Raw genomic sequence first — 12,163 nt, 5'->3', positions numbered from 1 at the left:
TTTTCCTTGCATGTCCCCTTCGGATCTACAGCGACTGCACTTCCAAGTGCACTTTCAGTGCAATTTCAAGTGCACTTTGCACTTGTAGTTTGCAACTGTAGTGCAAAGTGGATTTGGCTTTTGTAAATAACCCCCGTAGTCAAGGCAATGATGCTAAACCTTAACAAGCTTGTGATGGCGTTTAAAGGAATGTAAGAAACAGGTAGACCGCCATTGCTTAACTTTACTTAAAAATGTTTATTGCCTTAGATACTCTTTGTGTCAGAAGTTTAGGCTTCATGTGTGGAACTCACATTCTAGAGAATTTTCTCAAACCAAAGCCAAAGACAGCCAGGTAAGTAAGGAGGAGGAGGAGGAGGAGGAGTATAAGGAATTTAAAGGAGGGATATTGTGAAGGCACCCCATATTTCAATTGAAACTGATGTCTAAAATGAAATCCCCAATCACCAAGACAAGGGAAAATATACAGAGCCACTGTTACTCTTTAGCACAGTACCTAGGAGAGAGATATTTATGTGTACAGGTCAAACCCCTTGTAGTATTAAATGCTTGCCACAAATCTATACAGCTCACTTGGCTCTCAGTCATTACCAGTTTGTAAACCCTCTTTTTTTAAATAAAAATATGGTTTGCAGTGAGTAGCCCCAATCCTCTTCTTCTGGGGTCATCTGCCAGCGCTCCTGGCTCCTCCTCTTCATTGGGTGCCCCCTACAGAAAGCCGCCTTCCATGGGGGCACCCGTGTGGGCTTGCTTCTGAGTGCCGCTGCTGCGTCCAATAAAACGCAGCCCGTCTCCAGCTCTCAGGTCACAGAGCGACAGCGGTTGGAGCTGATGCACATCGCTGGAACAGATCGGGCTCAGGTAAGAAAAGGGGGGGGTCTGGGGGGGAGCTGCAGCGCAGGAGGTTTTTTCACCTTAATGCATAGAATGCATTAAGGTGAAAAACCTTAAAGCTTAAAAACCACTTAGAGGCCACTGCACCAGCGCCCATTCTGTAAAATCTCACGCATCAGTCACAGCAATAGTGTTATTAAAATCATCTTAATTTAAATCTATATGATGGATATATTTCAAAGGGACATTCCTCTATGGCAGACGATGCAGCTTTAATTTACATTTTTTCAGTGGTTGACCTTTGAAGTCTCCGTGCAAATGACATGGGAAACTGCATGAATGGTATGCCAAGTCCAACAGAGAAGAACAGATTTATATCTCTGTAAATCTTAATTAAACTCCCTTAATAGAAGTCAAAGATGGTCAGAATATTTGAACTCCGTATTGACTATAGAAAGACTGTTAAAGGGCTGAATTCCACTGCTTGGAAAATTAAACTATTTCTATGGTTTTAGGGGGGAATGTAGAAGTCCATGAACTAGAGCTACGTCTATTGAGCCCTGTAAAATGTTTAATGGGCAAGACATACTGCGAGGTCTAGTAAACACGCAAATCATTTTTTTAAGAAAGGAATTCTGTGAATCTAGTTACTCAGACAACACAAACAATCAAAAATGTTAATTCTACTCCATTTTATTTTGGAGGGATGGCAACTACCATAAATCAAAGGCCTAAAAGCATCAATAAAGCAAAGACTGGACCTGACACCATTGTGGAGCTATAATGGTTGTAGAGGATCCTGGGCTCCCAAGTTGCAGCACTTATTGTATGCTGTCAATTGTAAAAGAACTCTTTTCGATGGGCATATGGAGACTTTGATGAACCCCACTTTTCCAGTAGAATGTCAAAGGAGATGCATCATGGGAAAGTTTAGGGGATGGGGGGGGGGATCTGGGGAGGAGCTATAGGAACACCTTTAATCTTTCTAAGCAACCTCTTAATAATATGAGAATTTTAAGCTAAATTCTAGGGTAAAAACTATATACACACATTATATATAAAAAAAAAAAAAATTATATATATATATATATATATATATATATATACACACGGTATATAAGTTGTTTTACCTGCCATAATGTCTGTGTGTTTAGCCTGAGATTTTCGTAGCCATGCCAGATAATGCAGCCAATTTTGATGACCCAAATTTTCTCTACACAGTTAAGGACAGTGGCAGCTGGTGCTCAAAATTTTTTGGGGGGCGCAAACTTAAAAATTCAGAAAAACGCCCCCTCAATTGCAGCCTCGCTGTACCATTAATTACAGCCACTGTGCCATCAAACGCAGTCACTGTGCCCATCAATTGCCACCATTGTGCCCCATCAAATGCAGCCTCACTGTGCCCCATCAAAAATGCAACCTCACTGTGCCCCATCAAATGCATCCTCACTGTGGCCCCCAAATGCAGCCTCACTGTGCCCCACCAAATGCAGCCTCACTGTGCCCCACCAAATGCAGTCACTGTGCCATATCAAATGCTGCCAGTGTGCCCCCCCCCCCGCTCGCTGTCTGTACTTACCCTGTCTCGGTGGCAGTGGGACAGCTTTTTATTGAATTTTAAGCTTGGCAGAAACACACTACAGTTCATTCAACATGTTTTCCTATGGATGTAGTTCATATCTGTGCATTTTATGAAAACCATGTTAAATGGACTGTAGTGTGTTTCTGAAAATGCACTAAAAATGCATAGGTGTGAACCAGGCCTTAAGCCCCGTACACACGAGAGGACTTATGTCCGACAGACTTCCAAAGGAGTTCCGCCGGAGTTCCGCCGGAGTTCTGACAGACTTTTCGGCCGAACGGACTTGGCCACACACGATCACACTAAACTCCGACGGATTCGAACGTGATGACGTACGACCCGACTCGAATAAGGAAGTTCATAGCCAGTAGCCAATAGCTGCCCTAGCGTCGGTTTTAGTCCGTCGGAGTAGCATACACACGAGCGGATTTTTCGAAGGGGACCGGGTCCGGCGGAGTTCCGTCGGGAAAATTTGAAGCATGCTTCATTTCTAAAGTCCGTCAGACTTTTGCGAAGCTAAAGTCCGTTGCAGCCCACACACGATCGGATAGTCTGACGGACTCGGTCTGACGGACTTTGGATGTTGAAAAGTCCGCTCGTGTGTACGGGGCTTTAAGCAAATTTTTCCTCCTAAAAATATCCTGTTGTTTTTCAAATTGTATATTGTGTATTAGCATTATTTTGCATCAGTGAGAAAAAAGACAGCCATAGTCTGCCATTTAAAACAGGTCATATTAAAGTAGGTTGAAAAAGCATGTGTCACTGCTAAAGCCGCCTGAAAAAAATAAAAAGCTTTTTTTTTTCAATTAAAAAGAAATTAGCTAGGGGTAGTGGAGCTGTATGTAAACCAAGCTAATTATAAAAGTAAAAAAATCAATTCCATGTCCAAATATGTGTGGATAGTGAACCCTTTTGCTGCATGAAAAGATGCTCCCTTGTTGTAAGGTATGTTTCTTACAGTTATACAAGTCTCTCTTAGCAACAACCAGCTTCCTGCGACTTCTGAGGACAGTAGCCCTAGCCGTAAAAATGTCCAGAATTTAAGATACACCCACATAGACTTCAAATTCAGAACAAAGTTTGGGTTCACTAAATCTTGAGGAAGACTCACTGAACCCTTGGTAATCTCAGCAGATTCTCAGCAGATTCACCCATCACTATTCATTAGGGGATCAGCTGCTAACAGATACCTATGCCTGAATTGAATCAAATCTGTTTCCTGTTTTTCTCAATTTCCACTTAACACATATCTTGCAGTAGTAGATAATGAATAAGAGTAAGGATTATATGCTGAAACCTCTATTTTCAATTCATCAAATGTGCAGCAAACAATGCGCGAATCAAGAGCTGCAAATCATTTAAAGGATTCAACTGTGAATCGCTGATATATTCAATGATTTGGTTTATACAAATTGTAAAGGTTAAGGGTCTGTTCATGCCACATTCCAATGGCACTGCCCTGGCGATCTGTAGCAGGTGTCAGTACAAAGTTAACAACCCCCCCAATGTAGGTCGCAAACGCATTTGTCCGCACTGGCCCGTATGGTACAAAAGTACCATGCTATCAGATTACATTGTGTTTCAATAAGTAGTGCATGCACTTTTGGTGCGGTGCCATTTCAGCCCTTTCAAAATGAAGTGGCTGAAATTGTGCAAAAATCGCACTGAACCAAACTGCATGTAAATTGCACAGGAACCGCACAGAGTTCCTGTGTGATTCACATACAGTTCCTAGTGTAAACAGACCCTAAAAACAAAATCAGGTCCTGCAGCTGTAACCTTTGTCCTGGTATAAATACAGCAATTGTGCTTGAATTCTAAATTACTTATTGAAGGATAGAAAGTCCAGGTGTGGGGCCAAAGACTTGATCTGATGAGCAGCATTCAGACAAATATAGCCAGCAAATGCACCTAATAACTACAGGAAAACATGAAATGTTCAGTTGGGAATAAGCAGCAAAAAGCTTAGTTGATAAATGTCTCTATAGGTGGCAGTGAAAATAAAATATCGTTTAGGTCAATTTCATATGTGTAAATACCCAAAATACTATTGTATTTCTTTAAAATTTAGATTATGTAATTATAGCTCTGAGCAGATATCCCTTTCATAGTTATCATTTTCAGTTCAGCACTTTGAGAGACCACTTTAGCATGCTGTTAGTGCTCTTTTACAGTGTCAACTGCTACTGTAGCTTGATGAATGGTGTGACGTGCCTGTTCTACCCATTGATGCAATGGAAAGCAGAAACATCGAAACTTTAAGTATCTTGTATTTTTTATTTTCAAAGAAAAAAATATGTCATATTCATGTGGACAGGAAAGAAAAAAAAACATAATTTATGTTACAATTTCATACACCCAACTATAACCAAATTTATTCCTGGTATGTTGTGAGCGAAGAGAAGCTTCATAACTCTGAGCTGGCTAAATTTATACATACCAGGAAGACCTACCACAAATAAAGCTGGTCTAATAAAGGATGATCTTCAAAGATACGTATGCGTTGATTGCAATCAATCTTATGCAGATATTATTACACCAGGAAGCGAGGCAGCAATGCCTCCTAATGTTTGTCAGAGGTTATTTTTCATACAGAATGTTACTGTATTTTTAGTATGTGAAATATGGAGTCAGAACAAGGAGCTCAGAAAGGAACAAGAGAGAGGCCAGCCGTTATAGGAAAATAAAAACACAGCTACTAAAACTCACTCTTTGATTGGATTGTGGTATCCGAGTGTGGATGCAGATATTCAGTATACTGTGCTTAACAATGTCAACTTTGCAGTCATAAGGTGGCCAGAACATTCAATGCAATAACAATCTCCCTACATGAATATATGCTCATTTATCATATTCCATGCATTATATTTACTTGTAAAAGATCTGGCCAGGAAGTCTGTTATTTTTCAATTTCCTTTACCTGACCAAGCTGTCCAGCAAAAGTGGCAGGGGGTAGAGACAAAGGTTTTTCTTTTACTAAAGGCAAATCCACTTTGCACTACAAGTGCACTTGAAAGTGCAGTCACTGAGGGGGGCATGCAAGGAAAATAAAACAGAATTTTTGTTTGTACATGATTAGATGACAGAAATCAGCAAAGCTTCCCCTCAGATCTATATCAATTGCACTTCGAAGTACACTTGCAGTGCACTTGTAGTGCAAAGTGGATTTGCCATTAGTAAATCTAACTCATGAACTCTTATGGATTTTTCTTTTCTTCTGCTGTACGATACTACTGGCCAAGCCTTGTGTACATAGGGCAGTCACTACACTATGATGGGAGACTGGAGACTTCTACATCAACTCTGCAACAAGCATTCTATTTATAGATCCTATGTGCTGCTCAAAAGGAAGAAAGGCCGAAAGGAAATGGTCCCAGATTTTTTGGCATGAAGCATTTTTCATGTTTTCTTCCCAGGCTGTACATGCTCCTAAATACTATGTCACTCTCTCCAGGGACAAGATTAGACAGAGTGGAAAGTTGCTATGGGAATTTCAGAGCTATTTCATGTTAGGATGTAAAAAAAAAAAAAAAAGCTTGTTTCCAATAAAAAAAAAAAAAAAAAAAATAAGGCACACAAATTCTAATATATGACTGGGAACCTTATTCAACTATAGTAACACATGCTACTATTATTAGAATTAATTAGGATATACGTGAATGTTGAGTAGAACATGAGATTGTTGGATTGCATGAGAAATATTGAAAAGGATGAATGGAGTTATAAATTGCTGTGGACCTGTACAGTCGGATAATGATGCTACTTGTATTCATTATACAAAGTAGTAGATATTATGGACAAATCCTGAGCAGAAGATACAAATAAAACATGAGAACTATCATGCTCACACCTAGCAGTTGTGCGGTACAATAATCCTGCCTTTTTTTTTTGCAGTTTTCAGCATAGCACATATTAGGGATGAGGGGAAAATAATGAAGCACGCTGTACCACAAATGCAACATGAGAAACATGCACAGATATAAACCTAGACGTAAAGTGGATGTAAACCCTCACATATACCCAGTAAAAGTGAACAGCCTCAGACTATACACAGAGATGAAACAAATCCTCCTACATAAGTTTTACATGTATATCTGCTGTCTTCCCCTTTCTATACCTTTTAAAAAAGTGCAGATCGCGTTAAAATGTTTTCTTCATCTTTCAGCAGAAAGAGAGCTGATTGGAGGAAAGGGACACATCCCCGCCTCCACTTAGGCAGAGGATCGAAGGAACATGCAGAGCTGTATTCTGAATAGACAAGCTCAGTGCTTATCTCCCTTCCCGACATACATTTTGAGCTTATATGTTGGAAAACTTGTCAGAAGTGACTTATGCTGATAACAGAGGAACAGAGAGAAACAACACTTAGAGCTTTGGAGAGAGATAAGTAAACAATACAGATATATGTTCTTAGCTCAAATTTCATGAATAGGGTTTCCAACCACTTGCCGATGAACTGCATCAAGGTGGCTTGGCCTCACAAATCTCCCTACTGGGACGGCGATACGTGCATGAGCTTTGGTGGGCGCGCGCTCCGATTGGCCAGCGGGGGAGCCAATCAGCAGGTCGGGCAGCCTTAATGTCTGCCAGTCACCCACGATCATTTCCCGCAGAGACAGACTGGAGATCTGCCAAAGTAAATAAGGCAGATCTCCGTTCTGGACAAAGCACAAAAGAAGAAAGAGCAAAGCTGCCCTAGTGTAAAACTTGGCTTGAATATGGTAAAACTAAAAACACTACAATAGTCAAATTCACATTCTATGAAGATAGAAACATCATAAGGATTCCACTGTGGCCGCACTCTTATAACCACCTCAAGATCCCGACAAGGGAAGGGGGAGGCATGGACGTTCAACCTAGCTACCCGGATGCTGGCAGCACATCCGAGGCTATCCACCTTCGACGTGCAGATCCTAATGTGCTTGGACCAGCCGGCGCTGCTCTTCGAGGACACACAAACCCACATGAGCAGGATACAGGGGAGAAAAGAGTGAGGACATCACACAGTTGCCATGACAACACATTTCGGAGATATGGCCTCCTTCCTCATGCAAGCGCATTAGGATCGCAAGTGCATTAGGATCTGCACGTTGAGCGTGGTGGTAGATAGCCTCAGATAGCCTCAGATGTGCTGTCAGGATCCGGGTAGCTAGGTTGGACATCCATGGCTCCCCCTTCCCCTGTCAGGGGAAGTGAAGTGGTTATAGGAGTGTGGCCACAGTGGAATCCTTATGTTGTATCTATCTTCACACAATGTTAGTTTGACTATTGTAGCGTTTTTAACTTTACCATATTAAAGTCGAGTTAGCCTAGGGAGGCTTTGCGCTCTCTTCTTTTGTGTTTGGTCTAGATGTGTTCCTGCCACCCAGAGGATCTATGGAGAGCAGCAGCACCCTTTGACTTGTCTAATTATCACAAATAGCCAGCTGAAGGGCTATAGCAAACTATTGATCAGCGCACCTGCTAGTTATTTCTTTTGTGTGTATTTTAGATCTCCATTCTGTCAGGGAATGATACAGAGATCTGTCTTCCTGCTAAGTTTCCCCAGTCACACAGTCCCTTATATAGTTAGAAAACACAAACAGGGAACACATTTAACCTCTTGAGTGCCCCTTCTGCCAGTGTCATTAGTACAATGTCAGTGCACATTTTTAACATTGATCACTGTAATAATATCACTGGTTCCCAAAAAAGTTTTTAAGAATGGCAGTTAGGTGTCCGATCTGTCCACCGCAATGTCGCAGTCCCACTAAAAATCACTGATCGCAGCCATTACTAGTAAAAATAAATAAATAAATGAAAATGCCATAAATCTATCCCCTATTTTGTAGACACTATAACTTTTATGCAAATCAATCAATATATGCTTATTTGGATTTTTTTACCAAAAATTTGTAGAAGAATAAATATTGGCCTAAACTGATAAATAAATTTGTTTGTTTTTTTAATTATTTTTGGATATGTATTATAGCAGAAGTAAAAAAAAAAAATTTTTTATAAAATTGGCAGCCTGTTTTTGTTTATAGCACAGAAAATAAAAACTACCTAGGTGATCAAATACCCCCAAAAAGAAATGTCTATTTGTGGGAAAAAAGGGACATTAATTTGGTTTCGGTACATCGCCGCCGCGCAATTGTCAGTTAAAGTAACGCAGTGATGTATCGCAAAAAACTGCCTGGTCATTAAGGGGGTAAATCCTTCCAGGGCTGCCAGTGGCAAAGAATGTCAGTAGAAGAATCACCCATCTGACAATAGCCTTACTGAAAAAAATAGCTGCGGATGAATATGATAGGTGGCATGTGTAAACAGCTGCAAACAGTAACATTATCTTTGTATATTTGAGAACTGGGATGATTTTAGTATACTATAGATATCATATCGCAGATCTCAAATTTAGTCTTACTTTTAGCATCTGAAAAAAAAGTATTTAATTTTACGTTTATGTTCACATTAGTGTTTGTGTGTATACGGAAACACAATTTTTTTTTACATATACTTACACACAGATATAGTTTAGTTCAGGTGCAACAGGGGCAAATGTTCTCCAAGCCTTTAATGAAGAGCCCCAAGAACATGCAGACTATTTTTCTACTTATATTTAGGATATATGTTATACAGTATTTTAAATTAATATTTACTTCCATTGGTGTTGGTTTGAAAAAATAAAAATGTATATATTATGTATGGATCAAGCTAGGACACTAAGAAATATAATTATAGGTTTAGAAACTGGATACGGGGTACCAATGGTAATAATGCATATGGAGGACTGGCTCCTACAGTGGGGGCTTACCACTGAAATATGTATAAAGGGCAGGGAAAGACTCAAACTATCCAGATATACACAGAAATGAGTACAGAACATTGGTAGACCTACAAAGACTGCTATGGATAAATTCTCAGCAAAAACAAAATATTTCTTTGAAGATTAACCACTAGAGGTCCGCGCTATAGCCGAATGACGGCTACAGCGTGGACCTGCTTTGTCGGGACTATGTCTATTGACCTCGTCCTATGCACGAGCAGCCTGCGCGCCTCCTATGAGACTCGCCTGATCACAGATCGGAGTAAGGGGTCAATCCCGACTCCTTACCACGTGATCAGCTGTCAGCCAATGACAGCTGATCGTGTGATGACAACAGAGCCGTAATCAGCGCGAGGAGAAAAAAAAAAGCCGATCACCGGCGGCCGCGAGAGGGATTTCAGTCCCGATCACGGCGAGCTGGCGCCAGCTTATCAGTGCACACCTGCCCCCTGCCAGTGCCACCTAAGTATAGGCAAAAGTGCCACCCATCAGTGCTACCCATTAGTGCCCATAGTGCCACCCATCAGTGCCCACAGTGCCACCCATCAGTGCCCACAGTGCCACCTATCAGTGCCCACAATCTGCCTCAACAACAGTGCTGCACCTCAGTGCCACATACCTGTGCCCATCAGTGTCATCTACCAGTGCCCATCAGAGCCACCTATCAGTGCCACCTATCAGTGCCCATCAGTCCCGTCTATCAGTGGTACCTATCAGTGCCCATTAGTGCCACCCATCCGTGTCACCCATCCGTGCCACCCATCAGTGCCATCTTATCTGTGCCCATCTTTGCCCATCAGTGCCGCCTTATCTGTGCCCATCAGTACTGCCTTATCTGTGCCTATCGGTGCCACCTTATTTGTGCCTATTAGTGCTGCCTTAAAGCGGAGCTCCACCCTAAAGTGGAGCTTCCGCTCATTGGAACCCTCCCCCCCTCCGGCGCCACAATTGGCACCTTTCAGGGGGGAGGGGGGTGCAGGTACCTGTACAGTACAAGTATCTGCACCCACTTCCGGCATAGATATCTGCAGAATCTACGCCCCTTTCCGCAGAATCTACGCCCTTTTCTGTAGGTCCCCCACTGTCTGCTGGGAAACACACGGATCCCAGAGACAGCGGGGACCATCCTTATTGCGCAGCGCGACTCGCTCATGCGCAGTAGGGAACCGGGAAATTAAGCCGCAAGGCTCCACTTCCTGATTCCCATACCCAAGATGGCGGCGGCAGCACCCAAGAGACGATCGAGAGATCGGCTTCGGGTGCCGACATCGTGGGTGCCCTGGGCGGGTAAGTGTCCTTATTTTAAAAGTCAGCAGCTGCAGTATTTGTAGCTGCTGGCTTTAAAAAAAAAAAAAACGGCGGAACTCCGGTTTTAACTGTGCCTATCAGTGCCCACCAGTGCAGTCTATCAGTGCCCACTAGTGCAACCTATCAGTGCCCACTAGTGCTGCCTCATCAGCGCATTTCAATGAAGGAGAAAAATGACCTGTTTGCAAAATTTTATAACAAACTATTAAACATGATTTATTTTTATTTTTTATTTTGCATCTTTTTTTGTTTGTTTAGCAAAAAATAAAACTCCCAGCTGTAATTAAATACCACCAAAAGAAAGCTCTATTTGTGGGAAAAAAATTATAAAAATGTCATTTGGGTACAGTGTTGTATGCCCACGCAATTGTCATTCAAACTGCATCAGCGCTGAAAGCTGAAAATTGGTCTGGGCAGGAGGGGGGTTTAAGTGCCCAGTGAGTGGTTAATAGCTGGCCTGACACTGTCACAAACATAACACGAATGAATGGATCATTTATCTCATATAGTCATTCATACTAGGTTAACATTCATTAAATTAATCCAATATTAGCCAAATATCCAAGTTTGGCCATATATCATACTAAAAGGGATGTTTGCTTAAAAAGTTTGGTGTAACCTGACCTAACAACTATGTATCAATGGCAATTCAAGTCAGTCCCATCTGTGCATATAGCAGAATGTAATGTATATGACTACAGTTCACAGTATTGTATGCAAAGTATAGCAGAGAAGCAATCAGCTGATCAGAGACCCCCAACAAACTTCACCCAGTTGTCCATATGGCAATGGAGATGTTATCACTCTTATATATGATGTGTAAGATACTGCAATAAACACTCCTGAAATGTGCAAAATGTCTGGAAATTCTTTTTCACAGTATAAAAAAAGGAAGGAAGGAAACAAAGAAAAAGGAAGGAAGGAAAGAAAGGAAAGAAAGAAAGAAAGGAAAGAAAGAAAGGAAAGAAAGGAAAGAAAGGAAAGAAAGAAAGAAAGAAAGAAAGAAAGAAAGAAAGAAAGAAAGAAAGAAAGAAAGAAAGAAAGAAAGAAAGAAAGACATGCAATTGTGTTATTACAGGTGCAATTCCAAAAGTTCAGCTAGTAGAGTTTTTATAAATATCACCCTATACAAAAACAATTTCCACTCTCTTCTTCAAAAAGCAGCCTGAAAACCAATGAACTCTGACCAATCAATCAATTAGAAAGCATTCATGATATCTGACCGTTCTTCACAATCCAGCACTTACCTTGATCCCAATAACGGATTTGCGCTGGTAGAAGCAGCATAGGGCTGCTGTGACATTCTCAAAGACATTACAGAAGCAATCCCTGGCCATTGTGAAATCTTTCCTGAGGTTCTCATTAAATACTATAGAGACTGTAGAAAGCACAATGTCAGTGCTGTGCTGCCTTTAGCAAGCGTCTTCTAGCTTGACATTTGTCTTGGTTTATTTGCTCAGATGGAGCAGCGTCTATGAACTCAGTGCTTTCTGGCATGTGAACACACAGCCTGCCATGTACAGAGTGCTAGAATTCTCATGTGATTCCTCTTACTCACCAATGAAATTCAAACCATCTGAGAAGCCTCCACCAGCCCAGCTCCCCAGGGTGTTCAATATTGTACACAACCCATT

The 12,163-nt window shown here is 41.4% G+C and overlaps 1 protein-coding gene across 3 annotated transcripts in view; it reads right to left on the bottom strand.

The window, feature by feature from the left end:
* BCAR3 (BCAR3 adaptor protein, NSP family member) overlaps nucleotides 1-12,163 on the bottom strand; it is a 172,766-nt gene that overhangs the window by 71,444 nt on the left and 89,159 nt on the right. Inside the window, exon 1 of one of the 3 annotated variants that reach the window (XM_077452892.1) lies at nucleotides 11,777-12,053. The exons of the other annotated variants lie outside the window; for them this stretch is intronic. Within the exon in view, the coding sequence (XP_077309018.1) occupies nucleotides 11,777-11,866 (90 nt within the window). The 5' untranslated portion in view covers nucleotides 11,867-12,053. Of the gene's footprint in view, nucleotides 1-11,776; nucleotides 12,054-12,163 lie in introns of those variants that run through there. 3 annotated transcript variants of the gene reach the window in all.

The sequence above is a fragment of the Lithobates pipiens genome, unplaced genomic scaffold (assembly GCF_037356315.1).
Source record: "Lithobates pipiens isolate NorthernLeopardFrog02 unplaced genomic scaffold, aLitPip1_a1.2 Scaffold_23, whole genome shotgun sequence".
Lineage (NCBI taxonomy): Eukaryota > Metazoa > Chordata > Amphibia > Anura > Ranidae > Lithobates > Lithobates pipiens.
Note: the sequence above shows the minus strand (reverse complement) of the source record. Positions and strands in the feature narration are given on the sequence as shown.